This window comes from Carassius gibelio, chromosome A2, assembly GCF_023724105.1.
Source record: "Carassius gibelio isolate Cgi1373 ecotype wild population from Czech Republic chromosome A2, carGib1.2-hapl.c, whole genome shotgun sequence".
Lineage (NCBI taxonomy): Eukaryota > Metazoa > Chordata > Actinopteri > Cypriniformes > Cyprinidae > Carassius > Carassius gibelio.
This window is the reverse complement of record NC_068372.1, coordinates 26,432,289-26,456,025: the sequence shown is the minus strand read 5'-3', so window position 1 is coordinate 26,456,025 and position 23,737 is coordinate 26,432,289. Positions and strand designations below refer to the sequence as shown.

General features: G+C 37.3%; 1 protein-coding gene across 3 annotated transcripts in view; it reads right to left on the bottom strand.

The window, feature by feature from the left end:
* Positions 1–19,708, bottom strand: part of LOC127935138 (ephrin type-B receptor 1-like) — a 216,419-nt gene extending 196,711 nt beyond the window's left edge. For all 3 annotated transcript variants that reach the window (XM_052532747.1, XM_052532753.1, XM_052532762.1), the window contains exon 1: positions 19,437–19,708. In XM_052532747.1, coding sequence (XP_052388707.1) covers positions 19,437–19,506 — 70 coding nt within the window. In that variant the 5' untranslated portion in view covers positions 19,507–19,708. The remainder of the gene's footprint in view (positions 1–19,436) is intronic.
* Positions 19,709–23,737: the final 4,029 nt, after the last annotated feature.

Here is a 23,737-nt window from a genome sequence, read left to right as displayed (position 1 = left end):
AGGAGATGCCCATTGTCTTAGCGGCTAAAGCCTTTTCTGATTATTTGTCTAGTCTTGTCCGGATTCTAGAAGTCCCCGTCAGTCCTGTCTTGTCCCCAGACCCTGTCCCCAAAAATCCAGAGTGTCCTGCCGTTGTCTCCCCGTGTCCCGTAGATGTCGTCTCCCCGTGTCCCGTGAGTGTTGCCCCTTGTCCTGCCGATGTGTCCCGTTGATGTCCCCCCGTGTCCTGTTGTTCCCCCGTGTCCAGTAGATGTTGCCCCGTGTCCCGTAGATGTCCCGTGTCCAGTAGATGTTGTCGTCCCATGTCCAGTAGATGTTGTCCCCCCGTGTCCAGCTGTCGTCTCCCCGCGTCCCGTAAGTCTTGCCCCGCGTCCCGTAAGTGTTGCCCCGCGTCCCTTGTCTGCTCCTATCATGTCCCCTGTCAGTTGTCCCGAGACCCCTCCCCGCCCCTCACCACCCAGACCTGCCCGTACCCCCCGTCGTCAGCCTTCGTCCTGTCCTTCTAAAACTCCTGCCCCACCCACTCACCCTGGTCTGCCCCCCATGAACTTTGTGGTCCCGCCCCCTCCCCTTCCCTGTTTGTTTTTTTTGTTATGTCACCCTAACCCTGCCATTGTGTTTTCATGTTTGCCTTTGTTATTATTAGTCATGTCTTGTTGGTTTGTGTCTGTGTCCCAGTCTGTCATGTCAGTCATGTCCCGTGTTTGATGTTCCCTTGAGGAGCGTCTGGAAGCCGCTCCTTAAGGGAGGGGTTCTGTCATGATCCTGCCCTCGTGTCCTTGATTTTTCCTAGTCTTGAGGCAGGATCATGACAGACCCTTGTTTTGTGTACAAGCGCATGGCCTTGTCTTTGGGCCATGTGCTTGTGTTGTCTCGTTCCCTTGCCCCGCCCCCCTTGTTAACCTAGTCGTGTCTTGATTGTCCCATCTGTGCCACCTGTCGTGTCTTGATTGTTCCCCCTATTTAGCTTTCCTAGTGTGCTCTGTCTTGCGTCGGTTCATTGAGATTTGTTCATCACTTGTGATTGTACCTGTTCCTGAAGAAGTGTTTTGTATTTCTGTGAGTGTTTGTTTATAGTTAGTGTTCCCGTGCTTTGAGTCTTTGTTTATCCCGTTAACTCAGTCCTGTTCAGTTATTTTGTATTTCCCTAGTCAGTGTTTTCCCCCTCGTGGGTTTTTGTTTTCCCTTTTTGTTAAATAAATCCTGTGTTTAGTCACTTCCTGTCTGCACCTGAGTTCCTCCCTTACCAAGATCCTGACATTGACATTACTGCAATAATTATATATATATATATATATATATAAAATAAAAAACTAGGGTAGTCAATCAAAAAGGTAATTAATTAAATTATAAAATTAAACAATCACTCTAACACCACAAAAGTAGAGTGAAATAGAAGATAATAATAATTAAATACCCATTTATATTTTAAAAAGTTAGTTTGGTATGATGGGCATTACAGTTATAATTTATGAAAAAACTATGACTGTTAATTTACATAATATTTAACTCATTAATTACAGTATGTGCCAATTAATTAATAAAAGTGAACTGATTCGATTTATCATTTTAAGACAGCAATAGAACAAATAAATAAATTAGATTAAATACACATGAAAAAATGGTTTAATAGAGTTAGTTTGGCATTAAAGAAATAAGTTATGAAAAAAAGGCTGTCGTTCTTTTTAATTGCATAATATTTAATTCACTGGAATTAAAGTATATGGCAGTTAATTTATGTAATTAAATCACAATTAATGGTATATTTTTGTACTGAATTAATGCTTTAAACTGAACAGCGCTTCTTAAAAACAACAAGCGGATCGAACATATAAGAGTAAAAGATCTCCTCTGACATGTGTCCCTTCCTGTTTATCTTCACTAATCCTGAACATGAACCCTCTGAGCTCATGACATTCAGCTGAGCAACTTCAAAAAGTGTGTGTGACAGACAGCAGGATATTACAGATGTCACTCAGACCAGTGATGAAATTGTGTTTCTGTCGCTCAACACAGATAGATATTCCACATATCTCAGCACTGAGCCATTTTCAGAGACTTCAAGGAGGAGCACAGACCGTAAGAAACCGATCATTGTGAAAACAAGTCCAGTTTGTTGCACAGATTGAAAACCTGATCACTATTTAAAAAAACTCCAAAAGAGACTTGCAGATCTTTCTTGGATTAAAAAAAAAAAAAACATAGCGTGTCATGTGACTACAGAATCGTCTGGTTACGGAGAAAGAGAGCCTTAAGACATACCCTTAAAGTCGAGCTCACCTAAGAGCTTCATTTACACATTAAAGAACAGAAAAGTGGGGCATGCTATTTTCAAAGCTCAACCTTTCCACGACTCCAGCGAAAGCTGAGAGGTAAAACAGGTGTTGCTGTAATGCATGGGAGGGCAGGTATCTGGGTTGAAAGCCAGTAGGAGACCCGGGGCTCAAATACAGTCCCAGCTAACGAGACACTGGATGAAATGTCGAGCAGCCAGCAACACACAGTTTGAACCACAGCCTACAGTCGGAAAAATAAAGCCTCCAATTAAAAGCAGGAAGACTGCACAACCTGATGCAATTCAAGAACCATTTTAAAAACAAAAAACTTTTACATATTAAGTTGAACAAAAACAAAAAAAGGAAACTGTCAAGGGTATTCATCAAGAATACTGTATATATGTGTCCCAATAAAATTATCATAAAAACAATACTTAAGTTATTATACAATGCTACTGAGAAAAGATAACTTTTTTACAGTGGCTGGGGTATTTTTAGCTGTGCTTTAAGCAATGTGATGCTTGCTTAGAGATATAGATAGATAAATGGATACAGATGATAGATAGATAGATAGATAGATAGATAGATAGATAGATAGATAGATAGATAGATAGATAGATAGATAGATAGATAGATAGATAGATAGAGAAAGACAGACAGGCAGAAAGAAAGAAAGAAAGAAAGAAAGACAGACAGACAGACAGACAGACAGACAGACAGACAGACAGACAGACAGAAAGAAAGAAAGAAAGAAAGAAAGAAAGAAAGAAAGAAAGAAAGAAAGAAAGAAAGAAAGAAAGAAAGAAAGAAATGTATTAAGGGAAAAGAGTATTATAGCCAAGTGGGGGTGAAGTGTTTTTTTTCTTCACCAACCATCACCAAGAACACCCTAGCAACAACATAGCAATATGATAACAACCATTTGTAACATCATAGCATTGTCTGCGAATCATATGCATGCCGAACCGTATAGAGCATGGTCTGAACGGATCAAGGATCAACTACAATCCGATTCACCCCTACCCAGAACACCCTAGCAACCACATAGCAACATCCTAATAACCACTTTTAACTCTCTAGCTTAATGGTAGTGATTTTTTCTAGGGCAAACACCACTCACATTTTCTTCATAAAATATAAAAAGCTACTTGGAAAATGTCAGGATATGAGAAAAAGAAGCCTGAAAAGAAAACGTAGAGAGAAGAGAAAGAGAAATTAAAGTAAGGAAAAGGACTCCAGAAAGCCTCCTCTGAGAGACGGGGCTGGATGTGTTATTTATGTGGAGATGCTGTGGACGTCCTGCTGCTTGGACACACCAGTGGGGCAGACCTACACCCCATTCATTTACCTCGCCAACACTGCACATCGCCATGGGAACCTCATTACCACACTCCTGCACTCTCTAGTCAGCGCCTTTGCCGAGCAGATTCAGCCACTTTTCAGAAAACAGGGGATGAAATATGGAGAGAGAAATAGAGAGAGAACAGAGAGACCAGCATAAGTGAAATCAGCCTTCACCTCCAGTGTAGAGGGAGTTGGAGAATAACAATGAGTGAAGCTCAGATAAAAAGACAGCGGTTTTAATAACTTTCAGTTGAGAGGACAGACAAGGCAACAGCTTGGAAAAAAACTTAGGAATATAAGAGGCACTGTAGCGAGATTCAGATAATGACCTGAGCGAATACCAGCCCCATTAGACGGCAAGATGGTTGGTGTGTGTCCACCTGTCCGTGGACGTCGGCGAGCGACTGCTGTGACGCTTGTTAGAACATGGAAGTTTGTGTCTCAGGGGAAGTACTTGAACCGGAGGTGGAATCTCTCAGACATCTTTCCTCTTGTTCTCCTTCCTCGGTCTCTGTCTCACTCCATCTCCTGCATTGACACTTTCATATTCAGATAAGCCAGGAACAATGGCACACATGCCTGATTGAAGCATCACGCACATACGCCTCATCACACCGCCTTGTTAGACTGACCGGGGAGGCGGACGAGACAAAGGGACCAACGTCCCACTGTGGGAAATTATCTCAGAGTTTGAATCAGTGCAGCAGGAACAGCTGCTAGGGATTTTACTTTACATACCAGGCTGTGGACAACTGCATCCGTCTGGTGATGATGATTAAAAAAGGTGGACATTCTTATTTTAGATTACTGATTTTAAACTTTACATTTCTTTTTCACTTTCCAACATAAACAGGGAGTTTTACTGCACTAAAGTAATAAAATTATATTTTTTATGCATAGTTTCACAAAACTACAGGCAAACCTAAAGTTCTGATGTTATACTATGTAATTTTAGATTAAAAACTGCTCATGTTGCATGTATTCAGCATCTTTGTTTGGATTATGATTGACATGTAGGGGATGACTCTAATTTTAAATGGAAAGAGCAGATTTATTTTATTTGGGGCTTGTTTTAAAATTTCAACATTATATTTAACTTTTGTTATTTAGCAAACGCTTTTATCCAAAGCAACTTACAAATGAGGACAACAGAAGTAATCAAAGCCAACAAAAGATCAATAATTTACCATTGCTATATTAGTATATTATAACAGTGTTATGTTTAAATTTCTCAAAGAAAAGTACAGTATTTTGTTCTGAAAGTACTTTCCTTGTGGATAAATATATGTAATAAGTAGAGCCCGACCGATATATCGGCCGGCCGATATTATCGGCCGATATGAGCTAATTGCATTTAAATCGGCATCGGCGTTTATAACGGCCGATGAAACATGAGAAACAGTCTCATATTCTTCACTCATGTTATGAGTGTTGCATAGTTTGCCCACCAGAGGGCGGTCTGCAGCTCCAGAGTTGCAACAGCGCCAGAAATCCACAAAGAAGAAAGCGATCAGCCAAGCCACCCAGGTGAGTCTGTCGTTCGTCATGTGAAATGATTGTAGATTTAGTTCATACACTGTATATAAAAACGGTGTGGTAGTTCTAGTTAACGGTCCTATCATTATCACTTCTAAATATTCTGTAACATCACTTACAGCCGCTAATGCATTGCTATATTAGATTAGCCACAAAGCTAATACCATGTTTATCAGTGGAAGAGCGCGAACGTTAATAAGAGGTCGAACTATAAAGTTAGCGTTTAGTGCTTATTCTATTGCGGTGTGTTTCCCACATAATGACCGCGTAATGGGCCTTTCACACAGGACGCGGTATGCACAGCGCTTGGCCGCTGGGTTTAGCGTTGCCCTTCAGATACAACGCGATTTGCCCTGCTCTGCGCTATGGCGTAGGCGGAGTTTTAAAAACTTTTAGCGGGAGCTCTTTCATAGTCTGTTGTTCCTCTTTTCGGTCAGCAGCAAACATGTATCTGTCCCGTTGTAAGAAGCGAGCGATAGCGCTAGTCCTGCTGATGAGAATTAAGAGAGAAGCAAGGAAGAAGAGGCTACCCTCAGGCCCAGGGAACAATTTGGTGAATTCAGGCTGGTTACGTTACTCTAACGCTAATATAGCTTCCTTTTTAGCAGGCCCCTTAAATGCTTGCTATTAACTTGTTTGAAGGTGGTTCTTCTCAAAATTGACAGCGGTGTGTTCATGGCACTAACGTTAACCATTTTGATTCAGACTGCACAAAGAGAAGAGGAGAAGATATACGGGTCCGTTGTGAATGTGTCTGTGAGAGCAAATATAGTGTAGTTACAGTAACTACAGTAGGTGCGTCAGAAATGATTAAATCAGAGGGGACATGTAAATAAATGTGAGCTGAACAAGCGCTTTTTTCTTTTCTTTTTTTTTCTTACATATTGTTTCAAAGCAGCTTTACAGACATAACAGGAAAATGTTGAAATAATATTGTTAAATATAAGGAGGTTAATACCTATTGCTTGACAAATAAAAAAATATATATATATTTCTCATTTTTGCCTATGTAGGAGATCCCTGTTTATTATTATTATAATTCTAATGATGACATGAGTAATGATACATGGTGATATTATTAATACACATGCTTATTCTTTCTATGTCTCTCTTTCTGCCCTACAGATGGCTGAAAAAGGTGAATGATGTAGCAGCAAAAGTGTGGGACTACTTCTGCAAATACTTTAACTTTAACTTTAGTATTATAATTTATTTACAGTAGACACACAGACTGTTAAAATCAGCTTCAACTGGAAGAAAGTAAAAGTGTTAAATGTTTAAAATCAGACAGTTTTTTGATCGTTAAAAAATATATACTTTTGATGTGCAATTGTTTAGTGATTGAGACCGTAATCTAAGGCTTTTTTTTACATAAATCCCTTCTGGAAAATGGTTTATACAGCCCACATACATAGAACAGGCAGATATTTTGCCATTGAATGTTATGTAAGTGCAGCTTATAGGAAATGGGTCTAATATCCAGTTTATTTTCAAAATCAAAATATCGGCTTATAAATCGGCTCTTTTCGAGTTAATATCGGCATCGGCATCGGCCCCCAAAAATCCATATCGGTCGGGCTCTAGTAATAAGATTTTCTCAGTCAGTCAGATTTGACTTAGAAAATGTAGTTATTGAAGGATATCAATAACTAAATTCAAAAAAATTATAACAAACAGTTAAACAAATTACTAAATCAAAATAAATCAAATATAATACAAAATATTAACAAATGCTATAGCTGTATGCAAATAACACTAAAGTACCACGGAATACAAAAATAAGTTAATTGAAAATATGAATAAATACTAGAAGTATGAATTATACTAAAATAACAGAATAGAATAGAATTCATTCATTTATTCACTTTATTTATAGAGCGCTTTACAACTGCACCACTTTACAAGTGCTGTACAATCAAAAAAAACACTTCATTAAAACACACAACTTAAAACTAGACACATCCTATTAAACAACAAAGACTAGCCCACCCTGCCATAGGCTAAAGACAAGAAGTAGTTTTTGACTTCAATTTAAAAAGCATTTAAAGATGTGTCCTCTCGAAGTTCCTGAGGAAGACTATTCCAGAGCCTCGGCCCTGCAACAGCAAAGGCTTGATCCCCTTTTAACTTTAAATTAGTATGAGGGACAGTAACAATAACTTATTGTTGGATCTTAGAGACCTAGGTGCTTGACTAATAGCAATGAGCTCAGACATATAAGCAGGGGCAACCCATGCACTGCTTTAAAAACATACAAGAGAGGTTTATATTTTATCCTGGAGTTCACTGGTAGCCATTTGAGAGAAGCTAAAATAGGAGAGATACAATGAGTTTTGTTTGCATCCACTAGCAGCCTAGCTGCTGCATTCTGAACTAATTGCAAGCGTGAAATAGTGGTCTGGCAGGACTCCACAAATAACACATTGCAATAGTCCAAACGAGACAAAATAAAGGCATGAATAACCTTCTCTAAGTCTTTTCTTTAGTCGAGCAATAGATCTAAACTGAAAACAACTCTTTACTACAGAATTAATCTGCTTGTCAAATTTCAGTTCTGGGTCTAACACCACACGTAAATTCCTTTTTTTGGTCATGGCAATAATCGGACCACAAACCCAAATATTTGAACATATCTAAACATCCTCTGGCAGGGCCAAAAAACATAATCTCAGTTTTACTCTGGTTCAACTGAAGCAGAATTTGAGTCATCCAGCACTTAACCTCCTCTAGACATGAAAGTAACAAAATTAGAATCATTGTTCTCTCCCACTCTCATAGGTAAATAGATCTGTGTATCATCCGCATACAAATGGTAAGACATGCCGCATTTAAAACATATACAAGGAAAATAAAATAGGGCCAATAACAGAACCCTGGGGAACCCCACAAGTAACAGGCACTGCCGTTGAAACAAAGTTACCATACTTTACAGAAAATTATCTATTTGACAGATAAGACTTGAACCACTCTAAAACCGTCCCACTAATTCCAAGTAAATGGGATAACCAGATAGAAGTAAAAAGAACAACTGGCAAATTCTCTATTCACATTTATTTTTAACACATTGTGCCTAAAGAGATTGAACTGATTCCGGCGTTAATTCCATCTCAAATTTCCCAAGTCTGTTTAGCAGTGACTCCAGTTAATGAACATTTTTAACAACTGAACATCTGAGTTTGTCCACATAATCTATTCAAACAGATTCTATTTAACAACTGTGACCACTTTTAGATTCACACTAGTGTTTTGGCTCCTGTTTGTGAATGCAGGACACTAACCTGACTTTATGGTCCCTCCCAATCTGCCCAGTCGCTGCATAGAAACTATACTGTTGTAAAACTGAACAGATTTATGTCTAGATTAAAGTAAGACTGCCATTGGGTATGAAATCCACAGCCCCCAGAGATGATACAAGATCAGCGTCATAAAAGCCCAGATGGCTGATAGCCTGTAGCAGACCTGCAGGACTATAGATGGCCATTCCACTATGGCCAATTATAGCAATTGCAACGTCTCTCAGGAAAAATGAATGGCTAGAAGCGACAACTTAAACTGACTTTTTGAAAAATGGAAGGAGTAGTGCACACCTATGCATCAAAAGACAGAAGCAAAGAGAACTGTATTGTGTAAATTAGTAGAATGATCTTGAACTTTGTGGTGGATCTCCATGCTTCCCAACTAGACTGTAAGTTCTTCTGGCTCACTTTGTTGTTGTTTTTTGATTAATAATCAGGCTTGTGATAAGTAGAATCATCAATGACGTCGAAATGCTGGTCCAAGCATAGCAAATTAAAAAGGCCTTTATAGAGGAAAGTCTTCTAAAATGTAATCTCTCTTTTTTTTTTAAGACGTTCTCATAATTCGAGTTAAATGAGACAATGATAGGACAAGCTTCATTCACACTGACACTGTTTGTACGTTAATACAAGAACAGACAGAAGACATAAAAAATAATATATGATAATGTCATAAGAAAAAGTAATATACATACAAAAATATAAAACATTCATTTATACGTATACTCAAAAACACTGAAATGTTTTATATTCAATGTTTTTGATTGTAATTTACTACTTTTTATAATATTACACTTGGTATATATTAATATATACTTTTCATATCTTACGGTTTTATAAAAAATATGTGCATCAATATATCCATTATAAATATACATTATTATATAATATTATAATAAAATAAATATATATTATATATTAAAATTGTGTGTTTGTGTGTGTATGTGTTTGTGTGATACCTTAAAAAATATTTAAGAACATTTTTAACATATTTCAGAATTTTTTAGTTTAGCATAACTACATAACATAGATGTTTAATATCAATATTTCAAATATTTAAATAAGAACTAGTAATATAGCCTATTTTTTCTTTCAAATATTTCAACAGTTTTGAGTTAAATAACAAATTGTAAAACAAATTATATATTAAAGCTGCAGTAGGGAACTTTTGACACTCTAGCGGTTAATAAACAGAACTGCTTGCGTCTTGCGGAAGAACATTGTAGCCGGAACTACTTCTCTCTGTTTATGTCTATGAAGAATCACAAAGGTACTGGGTTACTCCGCCGCGGTACCCCCGAAGCAATCTAAAATATAAACATAAACACTTATTATAGGTGCACCCTAGTGATTCAGGACAAGCTGAAAACACGGTTTGGAAAATGGATTCATGGTGTACTAGCTTATTATGTTCATTTTTCTTCATTTTGAACACAAACAAAGTTACGGACCGCAGCTCTGATTGGTTGTTTCTTACCGGGAGCGGTCTGTAACTGCAAATGGCAATAGGGCCACTGGGAGGAGCCAGATGAGCTTGATCTTTTTCACAGATTATCTGTCTCATATTCTACTTTCAGGACATAATGACAGGTTTAATAAATATGTAAAAAAGATTTTTTTTTACAAAAGTTCCCTACAGCACCTTTAACTGGTAAAGTGAGCTAGCTTATCGTTTTGTTTAGTTTTTTCTATAAAAGTATCCATCCATCCCGGATTTCTACTACATCCCGTCAGCGTGTAATAATAAAAAAAAAGCTCATTCAGGCAATAGATTCAAGGTGTTGGTTGACCACATGGGCAAATGCCACTAATTAATCTGCTATAATGATGAGGCAGCAGCCGCTCTGGCTGGGAGCCACGCTCACCCCTATAGCACACCGCTGCAGTCCAGACGCCCTCAATCTGGCAGCCTGCTGTAATTAGGGCCAAATCGCCTATTTCCCATCATCCTGCATGCTTAGAAATCAATACTTAATTACCTCCAAGCCATCCCTTTTCAAACACACACTGGTCTGAATAGAAAACCCAACATAGATGGGAAGCTTCAAACACAAAATAAAACAGACCCTCTTCTATCCATTTGAATGATCAGGATCTTTTTGCCTCATTTTCCTTTTCTTCCACCTCTTTCATGCTTTCCTACATGCTCAGTGTTTTTTTTTTTCTTCTCCTGCCTAAGCTAGAGATTACATTTATGTCAACAGCACAGTGAAATATGTTTTTATGATGATTCTGCATAGGCAAAGAGGTCATAATTCAGTCTTAATGAGAGAAAGAGCGAGAGAGAGAGAGAGAGAGAGAGAGAGAGAGAGAGAAAGAGCAAGAGGAGGCCCAATCAACTGCCTCTACACGCATCAGATATTACCTTGCCTGCCATAGTAAAAAATAACACCTGACAAACTGCTTTTTGATGAAATATTAATGATCTAATAACATTAGTCAGCCCTCCTGCTGACCCAAACCTTGATTTTCTGAGGTGAGCTGATTGCGTGCAGCGAGCAGTTTAAAATCAGTGAAGGTGAGCAAGAAACGCCGCATTCAGTCACACAGTGCTGGTGATACATGACACAGACCCAGAATAGTGATGGGAAGTTCGATTCTTTTCCGCGAACCGGTTCTTTCGGACGGTTCGATTCAATAAACCGGTTGAAAAAAACGGTTCAGCGGTTCTTTTACGTTCGACGTTGTGACGTCATTGGCGATGACGTAATGCGTCACGTCTATCATACATTCAAATATATAAAGTCAGTAATCATAACTTTAGTCAGTTAAAAACCTCATAATCATGAAAAGTTTACAATTAAGTTTTGCAACAACGCACCCAAATACAGTAACAGCAATAATGTGCATAGGAGGATTTAAGTCTTGAAGATATAAAGTAAACAAATTAGGTGTTATCAGCGCAGAAACCATGATCCACTTACTAAACATAATCCATTGCGATGTATTTGTTATTAAATGAATTTACGTTTCGCAAGATTGCCCTTCATTCAAGCCCTCGGTTTACCCGTGCTCATAACATTAGCACAGAATCAGTTCAGAATCAATCACCGAAAGAATCAGTTCGGTTCAGACGCGCTGTGAGTCAGTCGGATTCACGCTGAATCATGCATGCGCAATATCATCAGCTCCTCTTTTCGGTGTACTGATGATCCGAAAACCGTTGCAACCGGTTCTTGACTCGAGAACGAGAACCGCTCTAACCGGCGCGTGCTGCAGTTCCATATCATCAGTTGCTCTACTCGTGTTCATGTTCTGTTTACTACAAACGCAATTTGTGAATTTGTCATCAATAACTATAAATACAGTACAGATATTTCATAAATCATCCCTTATTCCTATTAATCATAGAGCCTTTAGAGTCTTAATTATTGTCCAACTTCCCTGAAAACCCCTTTGGCCTATACATAATCTACAATATACAGATTAGAAACATAAAAAAAATAAATAAAAAAAAAGCAAAATAAAATAGTTATTTTTCACACTTTGCGATGTTTTTTGTTTTGTTGCGAACAAAATCCTTGAAAAAATTACACACATGCGCAGTATCATCAGTTCATCGGTTCTCAAATCGGACGCATCTGAAAGAAACGGTTTTCGGTTCAGTACTGGTGATCCGAAAACCGATGCAACCGGTTCTTGACTCGAGAACGAGAATCAGCTCATCGGTTCTCAAATCGAACGCGTCTGACAGAAACGATTCTCAGTTCAGTGTACTGGTGATCCGAAAACCGAAGCAACTGGTTCTTGACTCGAGAACGAGAACTGCTCCAGCAGTGGGTGTGTTCGTTCGTTTACTGGTTCAGCTCGGTGTTCATCTTCAGTTCGGTCTTCACAGCAGTTCAGTCAGTGTACTGTTTGAGTAAATGAATCACTCTGGGATATTGGTTTATTCTGTCTCAGAGGGAGTGTCAGTCAGGTTTAAAAAGTTTAAGTAATTTGTGGATTAATGCTTATTGGAGACGCGAACCGTTTCAAACGATTCAGTTCGATTTGGTGAACTGGTTCAAATGGTTCACTAACCCAGAAGCCCTTCATCTCCCTCCACCCCGGTGTTCCTGTGCCTCCCGGACTAATTCAGGGTTTCGAGAGGTGAAATTAAACCATTATGGCAGAGCACTGGAAGAAGCTTTCATTAAGAGTTTAATAAATGAGCTGCTTTGTTTCTCAGGCTCCAAACTCAAACCCGTCTTACAAACGCCCAGGTCTTTACAGCCCCACCGTCTGCAACTCAAACACAGACCTGGACTCAGGTTTCAACTCTGTTTGAAAAGGTGGAAAAAGAGGTGGGGGGGGGCAGCAAATGAAAAGACGATAGAAAAAAAGTCCAACAAACTGAACAACTGCATCTATTTAACCGAGTATAGCGGGAGAGAGCGAGAGGGAACAGAACCAATTATTGGCTGCGCTCTGGGCAGGAAGCAGAACTCTCTGTTGCTGCCTGTGCCGCCTCAAGTTTTAATTAAAATGCCTCTTTTCTTTCAAAAAATGACAGTGCAGGGTAAGAAAGAAGACAATGGGAAAAAAAACAGTCCCAGTCAAAACAGACCCCACGACGACAACAGGCTTTTGTGAGGTGCTGAGGGAAGTTTGGGAGTTTAAAGTAATAGTTTACTTGAAAATTATAATTCTGTCATTATTTACTCACCCTCGTATTGTCCCAAACCTGCATGCAGGGCTCTAATAGGATGGCTCAATGAGCTTATTGGGAGAGTGCTTCCCTTCCCACATTCTATAACTATTCTTTTTAATACTGGTGTAAACCTGCCACCAAGCTATCTACAGCACATTTACTCATTTGGCAGATGATTCCATCTAAAGCAACTCACGAATGCAACAAAGATTTATATGAAGGAGACAGTGACATCTAAAGCAAACACCAGCCAGCTGACTTGTGATAGACCTGAAGCATCAGTTAGAATAGGGTGAAAATCATGAACAAATCTGTAACGTTTTGCACCATATGGCATCATCACCCAGAAAAACTGTTCATGAGGTTTAGAGCCGCCACTGCGAAATTTCCAACTAATTTATATACACTACTGCACAACAGTTTTCAACATCGATACTATGAAGAAATGTATCTTGAGCACCAAATCAGCAAATACCAATGATTTCTGAAGGATCATTTGACACTGAAAACAAACTGGAAATTCAGCTGTGCATCACAGGAGTGAATACAATTTTAAAATATAATCAAATAGATAGCAGTTATTTTAAATTGGAATAATATTTCATTATATTACTGCTTTTACTGTATTTTTGAACAAATAAATACAGCCTGGGTGAAACTTCTTTCAAAAACAACAACAAAAAGTTTTACTGACCTCAAGTTTTGAACATTAGTATAAGACAATATATTGCTTTAAATAAATGAATATGCATAGCATTTTTTCACAAATAACTAAGATTGTAAGTGAATAATGACTTTGTCTGTTCCTCACACAAAGTTTTCATATGATTTGAGAGGACTTAGGACTTAGGAATACACTACTGTAAATCTACAGTAGTGTAAGATTAGTATGGATGAACTACTTTGACAATATTCTTATGATGTTTTTTATCATTTTTAAAACTCATTCAGTTTCACTGTAAAGATAATTTCTGAACATTCCTTATAGTGTTTTCCAAAAGACCCGGTACTTCGGTATCAAATCAGTACTACAAAAATGAAAATGTTACGGTAGCAGTTTTTTTTTTTTTTTTTAAGTACCAGTGGTATCGAGTACCAGGTCAACCCGGTTCTTCATGGGCTATCCGAAAGGTGCGCAGATGCGCTCTCTTCATAAAAGCACTGAAGGATGGCGACCTCAAAAGGAGGAAACACACCAAACTAACAAAACACTTTAAAGACAGACACCCAGTTCAAATGAAAGAGTTCAATTGGGTAAGTTTCATTGTGTTTCCCATACATTGAAAAGCCGAAACCCAATGTGGGTGTTTTTATATCACCGTATTTCTGAAGGAAACCGGCTATTTTCAGAAAATTATGTATGTCATTTTTATTTAATCTTGCCTGTAATACCTAAGCAGCGCTTGTGAGCACTGGCTCAGGGCTTATCTGATTACAGCCGTTACCAGGGAAACCTCTCTCTCTCGCTCTACAAGCTCCTCCTGCTGGCAGAGAATGAATTTGCATATATGCCGACACAAATAATATTGTATAATAATGTTAATAAGCCTGTTTTTGTGCTTTGCTTTGGTACCGAAACTGGTACCGAAAACCGAATATTGAAATTTTAGTTAAGTTTCAACACTTATTCCTCAGAATGTCTTTGTTTTCTGCAGCCAGTTTCGCACAGAATGAGAGAGAGAATTTTTTATTTTTAAGGTGAACTAGGTGTTTGCACTTACATATATTCGCTCTGTCCCCAACCAGGTGACTTTTAAATCATCTGATAAAATGTTTTTTTAAGGTGAGGCTGAGGGAGGTATTCTATGACGCAGCAGGGCCATAAATCCAAAAGGACAGTGCAGCATTTTCAGAGACTTTTTTGTAAACTTTGAACTTTTATAGTATTTTTAACTATTTAACCCAACTTCCTTATGGCTAACACAAGAAACAGAAACAAATCAATTATTGCATTAGATCAAACAAAGTAGGAATGTATTTTTTCATGGACATTTTTGCTGTTACCTTCAATTAGCTGGTCCGAATGTGATTTCCGGCGATATTTCAGACCTCGTTTGCCAATCTAGTGATGCTGAAAAAGCCACAGAGCGTGAAGTGGGACTGATGGCGGTCTGAGACAGGAAAATCAGAACCCATAAAAGACGAGAAACCAACAGGGCTTTGAGGTCTGCCGGTCCCACCGTGATGCCACACACCAACACACAAACACACACCCCATCTACCATCTGACTGCTGTGTCTGGAGAGTACGGAGATCTCGAAGGACCAAAGATGGTCTCGCTGAGCTGCATCACCCAGATGCCCCGAAACAATTTATCAGGGTCCAAAACTGCAGCAGGGAGAGTGTGTGAGCACGGATACAGAGATCGACACACCTGGATACTTCAGTCTGATTTATGACAACCCACACTTCCCTGTCAGCTGGTCACCACAATATACTGTGTTTTAGAAGATGTCACCACCAGCAAGATTTCTTTGATCAACTGGAATGGTTATGCTGATACACAAGCTAAACTGGCACCATACTAGGGCTGTCACTATATCAGACTTTGGCTACTTGAATACTGAGGTCAAAAGAGAACTTGTCAACTGGCATTGGATTAAGATATTATTAATATAAGATATGTTTATACTAACTAGGGCTGCACGATGTATCACATGCAATACAAGCTCTGCAATATCACATTCATTATCACAGGTGATTCATCCATCAATTATGAGTGCAAATTGCGTACTTTGTCAGTAAACGACGGCTCTTCGTATTAAATGCCGCTCCATCTGAAAGCAGGTGATGGAGATTTATTACTCATCACAAAAACTGGTTTACTGAAGAGATGCGCATGACAATCACATGCAATATATCAATCAGCCCTAATACAAACGACCAACATACCAGTAACAACCAGCACTTGCTAAAACAAACCTGAAACCACATTAACTAATTAAATCAGTTAAATCAGCATCAGACCAGCACTAAACAATATAATGACAGTCATCAGCATACACGCAAAATGAAAAGAAAACATCAGGTCAGCACATCCATAAAGCCATGGCAGTCCACTTGACCCTCACATTATTATTTAAAAGAGATCCAAGTCTGTGTCTTCTGTCGTTCATTTAGAGAGAGATGAGAGATCTCATTTACAGGTGCATTAGTGCTTTTCGCTCGCTGCCCACGAGCCTCAGACACGACTGACAGCGATATGTAAGATAGAAGACACATGAAAACTTCTTTTAACCCCTTGTGAGTAAAGATGACTCAGCCTGTTAGTGATGAAGAGGTTTATAATCATCCGTATAAGAACAACTTCTCTCCTCCGAGCGCCTGTGAGTTTATGTGTGCAGTATTAGTATTTTAGCGGTCTAAAATACTTGATTCTGATTGGACAGTGGCTGGCAGCAATCGGATGTCAAATGTATTTGCATAATGACTACTAAACTGAAATGTGTCTATAACTGTGAATCAGTATTGATCACTATTTCAAACAAATTAAAAGTAGCAGAATAATAAATGGGATATTATTACAATCATCTGGTCATCATTATAAAATAAGAGAGAGATATATGTGTTCCTGTAGCTCATGTGGTAGAGCAAGGTTGAGGGTTTGATTCCCCGGGATCACATGATAGGTAAAAATTGATAGCCTGAGTAAGTCGCTTTGGATAAAAGCGTCTGCTAAATGCATTCATTATTTAAATAAAATGTATAGAGAAAAAGATCATGATCATCCAGCATGGCTGGATCTCCACCAGCATGGCATAGCAAGAGAGAGATAAGATGAATTAGCATGCCATAGTAGAAAAAAAAAGAGAATGGGAAATAGGAAAAGTGTGGTCAGCATCTGTAGCTCATTATTCACATCAGCTGCAGTAATTTCTAACACACAGTCCTGTCCACCCTTAAATAAATTATGAGCACGTTGTGTGCATTTAGTCAACTGCGTGATAGAGACTGATTGGAGAGAAAGCATGAATAAATCTTCACACAGACAGAGAAACACAGATGAATGTCTACATATTATAAATAGGGATATCAATAGATTTAAATATTTAAATATCAAGCAACTTATTTGTGAGTATTATAGTAATTTACACTGTCACACATGTAAAAATATTATAAAATATTTTAATTTCATTATAAAATATTATAATTTCATTATATATATGTATATATATATATATATATATATATATATATATATATATATATATATATAATGAAATTATAATATTTTATAATATTTTTACATGTGTGACAGTGTAAATTACTATAATACTCACAAATAAGTTGCTTGATATTTAAAAATTTAAATCTATTGCTGTGCCATGCTGGTGGAGATCCAGCCAATCTGGATGATCATGATCTTTTTCTCTATACATTTTAATGAAATTATAATATTTTATAATATTTTTTAAATAAAATAAAAAATAAATAAACAATATATCTCAAAGTGTGTGAATTGGTATGCTGTCCTGGGTTGACGTGTTCAACGGAGTAATCATTTAGTGGCTTGGATGGGGCAGGTGATTTGAGGTCAACTCAATACACCGATGGCAGTGGCATCTCCCTGCAGCAAGGAGAGGCTAATACACACAAACCTACCACAGAAAACACACTTCAGACCACAAAGGCCAATTGCCTTTCAATTAGCCACTAAAGAAGGGATCACTAACCCCGTTCCCTCTATCTGCCGCCTTCAGACACACCTCAACTTGAACATGGGGGGAAACTCTCCTAAATGAATTTCAGCAATACTTTTGTCTGTTCTTTATGGCTGGAATCTAAATCAGACACATTAGAGCTTGCACAGACATCTTTTAGTGTTGACTGCCTGTGCTAAATCATTGAGGGTTTTGGTCTATCATGAAAGAATAGCATGCACGATTAAGCAAAGTGAGTTAGCGAGCAGCAGAGGGTTGCAAATAAAACTGTGTGAACAATACACAGACTTACGCAGTACCTGTAAGAGTGTTTTCAGACAGAAAGACAAGCAAATAGGTTGTGTGATGGATCAAATTGGACAGGCAGTGGAGATTGAAACAAATAGACAATCCCTTCACATTGGCTGTGTGTTTATTACTGATCTCGAGACCAGTCTCTACACACACACACACACACACACACACAGCATGCTGAACTGAACGTCTGATTTCTGGCATGGCCACAACAACCAGTCAACCACCATCTGTCAAATGCCAGACAAGGAGGGAGATTTTTTTCTCCCCCCTCTCGTTCTCGCTGTGTTTCTGCTTGATTTTTCAGAATCAATCATGCTCTGACGTGACCTGAAAACAACATGACACCGGTGATCTTCATCGGTGGTGTGTGCTCACACAAATGTTCCTAACAGGACGCTGGTATTAGCCTACTAGTCCAATACAGGTTTGTAAATTAAATATAGTTCACCTAAATGAAATGAAATTGACATTATTTATTAACCCTCAAATCATTCTGAAACTGTTTGACTTTCTTCTTTTGTTTCAGTGGAACACAAAAGGCAATGAAAGTAAATGGTGACTGAAGCTGGCAGTCACTAACATTCTTCTATTTTTTTTTTTTTTTTTAAGTAAATCAACAAAAAAAAAAAAAAATTGTGAACCATCCTGATTATGGACGATACATATTTATTTCTAGCTTTTTTGAAGTATCTAAGAATAAACTGTTATATAAAAAGTCATAATATTTTACTGCCCCAAATTACACTAAACCCTGTCCGTTAATATATTGCCAGAAAATATGACTTTTTCTTTATAAAAGCACTTAAACTGTCAAAAAATTACAAAACTCACAAAAATGACACTTCTAAGATTCTCGCAAAATTCAGCACAGAATATTGTCTTAAAGGTTACTCAGAATCCTTCACCCACACATAAAAGCGGTAGCGGGTAGACAGCCTCTTTTGAAGCAGCATAAGGTGAACCAGCTGGTTTCTCTTGTCCTAATTTAACATTAGCCAGTCCAAGATGGTCAGCTGGTTTTTAGCTGGTCCAGTCTAGAAGACCATCTTGGACCAGCAACAAACCAGCGGAATAATGTTAGCTGGTTGATCGTAAAATGACCCGCTACTATGTTCTTCTTAACCACAGTTGCCATAAATCCAGCAGGGTTTTTAAGTAATGCAACCATTTAAAGTACTCTCATTCATTCCGCAACATTCAGCACAACGCGTCTGTAAAACCACCACAGAAACTCCTTCCCAACTCCGCTGGATGCCAAAAAGATCTTTTTCCATTCAATTTAGTCCTCGCGAATAAATCCCAAAGCAAATCTCCGCTACGAGACATTCACCTGTCAAACCTGAAGCGCGCGGCGCGCGTAACACTCCACAGTGACAAACATCCACATATTTACCTTCCATTGCGAAAACGGCCGTTACAGCACACAAAATCGTTATTAATCCCACAGTCATGGTAAAAGGCATTAGCCGCTGCAGCGGTGTCCTCTTGATTTTAGAAAACAGGACGGCGTGGCGTGCGCGTAAAATCCGTCACTTGTCACGCAGGGTGATATTCCAGCGAGCGAGCGGCGTGGAGTCACATCGCAGGCAGTAGTAAAAGAGTGAGTGGATGCTGCCACGGACGCGGAGCGCATAGATGAGAGCTTGAGAGAGACGGACACGCGCTCCCCCGAAACCCCCTTTAAAACCTATGGACCAATAAGAGACTGCACACCGAAAATCGCCAACCAATCACAGACAGGCTCTCTTTACAGCATGCATTGTTATTCAAAACAAAAACTTTTCAGTGTTTCTCAGTGAGGCAAAATACGAGTTCGGTTGGAAGGGAAACAGCGACCTCAGATGGCCAAAAACACAGCTTCACCAGTGGAAATCACTTCTCTCAGGTGCTTTAAACCCAATGTCTATTTTTAACTTAATATTTTGCAGTGAAGCATGTCACCATGTGATATGACAAAAAGTCATCATTCTAAATTACATTTATATCTTAAAATAAATGTTTATTTTTTTTAAATGGTTTGACTCTAAAGTGAAACAGGTGGTGAAGATAAGGTTTTATTTGTGTGGTTGTTTTCTAAGCAAAAGCAGTAGTAAAAGTTTTTGTTGTGAGATAGTAATATATAATGCTAATATAATGTTGAATAATAATAATAATAATAATAATAATAATAATAATAATAATAATAATAATAATAATAATAATAATAATTATTATTATTATTATTATTATTATTATATCAATTTAATAATACATTACTATATAAATTACAACTAAATCTATTATTAAACATTAAAACAATAATTTATACATTTCATATTTATGAGTTTTATATATATATATATATGTATGTATGTATGTATAATGAAATTATAATATTTTATAATATTTTTACATGTGTGACAGTGTTAAATAAAAATATAATAATTATTATAATAATAATTACTATTATTATACATTTTGTTATAATAATAAAATACTGTAGCTACAATTAAGTTTACAGTGATATTACATACAGCTTTCCTGAAATAACGTGCAATAAATCTACACAGATTATTAAAGCAGATAAATAAATCTGGATGTTGCTGCTTTTGTAATCAACCTTAGAAATAACTAAATTAAAAATATCATAATGAATGGCTACATTTAGAGAATGAATAAAGACTGTGTCAGTGGAACATGATTCAGGACTGAACAACAGAAAAGCATTTGTCTAAAGACAGATTTGGCCCTGGTTTGTGTCTTTTCTCTTATGGTGACTAATAGTTTTAGAATAAGCGTTTGACATGAAACTTAATAAAAATGACATGATCTGGGTCTCTCTTGCAACAGGTCTGTCAGGAGGTATAAATCAAATAGTTCCTTGTCTCGCTAATCATCTGGGCACGTTGTAGTAGTAAATGATTTTGAAAGCAATAGAACAAGGCGTAAATGCAACGTCTTTCATCATCCTGCAAGACTCAAGCCCAAAGATAGAGAGCAATTACAATTAAAGTAATGTGCAAAGGGAAAGTGGCGTTCAAGAAGCTGGACAATATGAAGAGAGACAAAGAGCAAGTCAGGGAGACCATACGGTTGATACACTTAAGGAGAGATACTAGGTGAACACACCATTATTGTCTTTCCTTTAGGCCTAAATGCAATGTAAGACATATAAAAGTCATTGGCTGCATTTTTGAACCCTTATCTTGAATTTTTGTGAATTATAATAGTATTTTAATCGACTAAATCACACAGTGAAAACGTGAACTCTAATATATGCTCGAGCTATTTCCATATATCATGTAGTGTATGCGTGCATTCTCTGCATTTATTTGAGTTTTTTACGATATATATTAGATAATGTCAAATCGCATATCATTTAAATAGCAACTACAATATTATTGCATACTCCTAGATCTCAGTCATATCAATATGAGATTTTTATATTTATCTAAATGTCATTTTTAGAAAATAGCTACAAAAATTCTAAAAGTCGATCAAAACAAGCTACTTCCCTATAGCCATTTAAAATTATTCATATAAAAAAGAAAATCACATCAACAATAATCACATAAGAAAAATCTTATTGTTGTTAAACTTCTTTAATATTCTACTGTTATTATATTTGACTTGTATTACTTTATTCATTTGAAGCAAGTAGTATATACTGTATACTACTGCAAAACTGCTATACTTTAGACAAAAGGTTTGGTTTCTTCTCCTCTGGAGCAAACCAAAACTTCAACCAAGCTAACACTCTCCTGTCACGTATGTCGTCTAACCAGTTACCAGCTACCCTTAACCCATGTTGAATTCCTTTCCGAAAGCAAGTTTATGGTTTCTTCATGAACCATGTCCGCTTAATTAACATTGTGAAATGTATTGGTGTTAATTGGAGCTCTCTTCATTAGCACACGGAGCTTAATAAGCAGAGGATATAAATGAGTTTGAGCTGGCTGTGCGCAGTGGGCCACTGCTTGGGAGCCGTTATTCTCGAGCACTGACTTTACAAGACTACTAGTGAGATAAGAACAAAACCGACCTGTCAGGTGTGCACCACACACACAGAGACGCATGCACCTCGAGGTTTGTGTGATGCACGGAGCCAAACGGGTGTGCATGTGCCCTTCCCCGTGCCAGCAGAGTTGTTCTGAGAATTGTGTGTGCATGCTGAAGCCATCATTATCTTCATAAGGGCAGGAAGAAGACATTTGCATTCAAATTGGACTCTAATTGCACTGCAAAGTCATGGACATTTTGTAATCATATTTTTGCAAACAGCGCACTTCACAGTTTCTACACTCCCTTACTCTGTTCCCTTGGATTAACTATTTTAAAAGTACACAGGCATATAGTATACAAATGTTCATATATGTGTGCATATGCATGGAAGACCCTGATGATTCTCAGCAAACATTACTGAATACTGTTTCTCACCATCGAAAGTCTTCAACTTGAACAAAATGTAAAAAAAAAAAGAGTTACAAATGAACCCGAATTATGATTTTAACACATCTACAGTATTCTGACGTATTTGATAGTAAATGCCAAAAGTTCAGACACTTAAAATTGGTAGACAACATGCAAACTGGCTGCATATACCGAGGTCATATAACAACAGGATACTACTTCTTGAAATATTCATCTTTACATTTTGCATATACAAGGGTTTTGCATTTCCCCAAGATGGAAAAATTGGATGAGAAAAAAACTGACAGTAAAGAAATTAGCTTACCTTGGGGCAGATATATTATGTTGCTATTGTATAAATATCCATGAATAAATGCACACCAATGTAAAATAAATAAATAAATAAAATAAATAAATAAAATTATGTCATTGTGGACCATGCAACTGAATGTGAACTTTTCCTTTAATGTAACAAAATATTTACATTTTAAATAAATACTGCTCTTTTTAACTTTATATTCATAAAAAAAAGTATCACAGCTTCCAAATATTAGGCAGCATAACTGTTTTTAAAATTGATAATAATAATAATAATAATAATAATAATAATAATAATAATAATAATAATAATAATAATAATACATGTTGCTTGAGCAGAAAATAAGCATATTACAATGATTTCTGAAGAATCATGTGACACAATAATAATGCAGAAAATTTTGCTTTGTCGTCACAGGAATAAATTACAAAAATATATTAATAGAGAAAACAGTTATTTTAAACTGTAATGATATTTAACATTATTACTGTGTTTATATTTCTGGTCAAATAAGTGCAGCCTTGGTGAGCATAAGAGACTTTTATCAAATTTCAAATACTGACCAAAAACCTCTGAAAGGTAGTGTAGGCTGACTCCACCCACTGTCGACCTGAGATTTTAGAACATTTTGGTTCTTGAATAAATAGTTAGATAATAGTCTGATGAGGTCATAGAGTTAAACACCATTTAAACAGTATTTCAATATAAATTATAATATAATTGGTTGTGTTTTAATAGCAGTCAGTATATAGTATACTCACACTAAGACTGTGTCCTGAATTGAGTACAGAATATTGTTCAGAACATAGTGGATCTAATCTACGTGTAATCTACCAGCAGTGTGCTTTCTTTTCTTTGTGTTTAATGGCCCTCTCTCAAAGGTGTGCTAAAACAGATGGTCTATAGACAAAGAGTCTTCCCTAAGGGACAGGCATCAGAGTGGGGTTTACAGACTGGTCCTACAGTTTCCACCTGCCTCGCTCTTT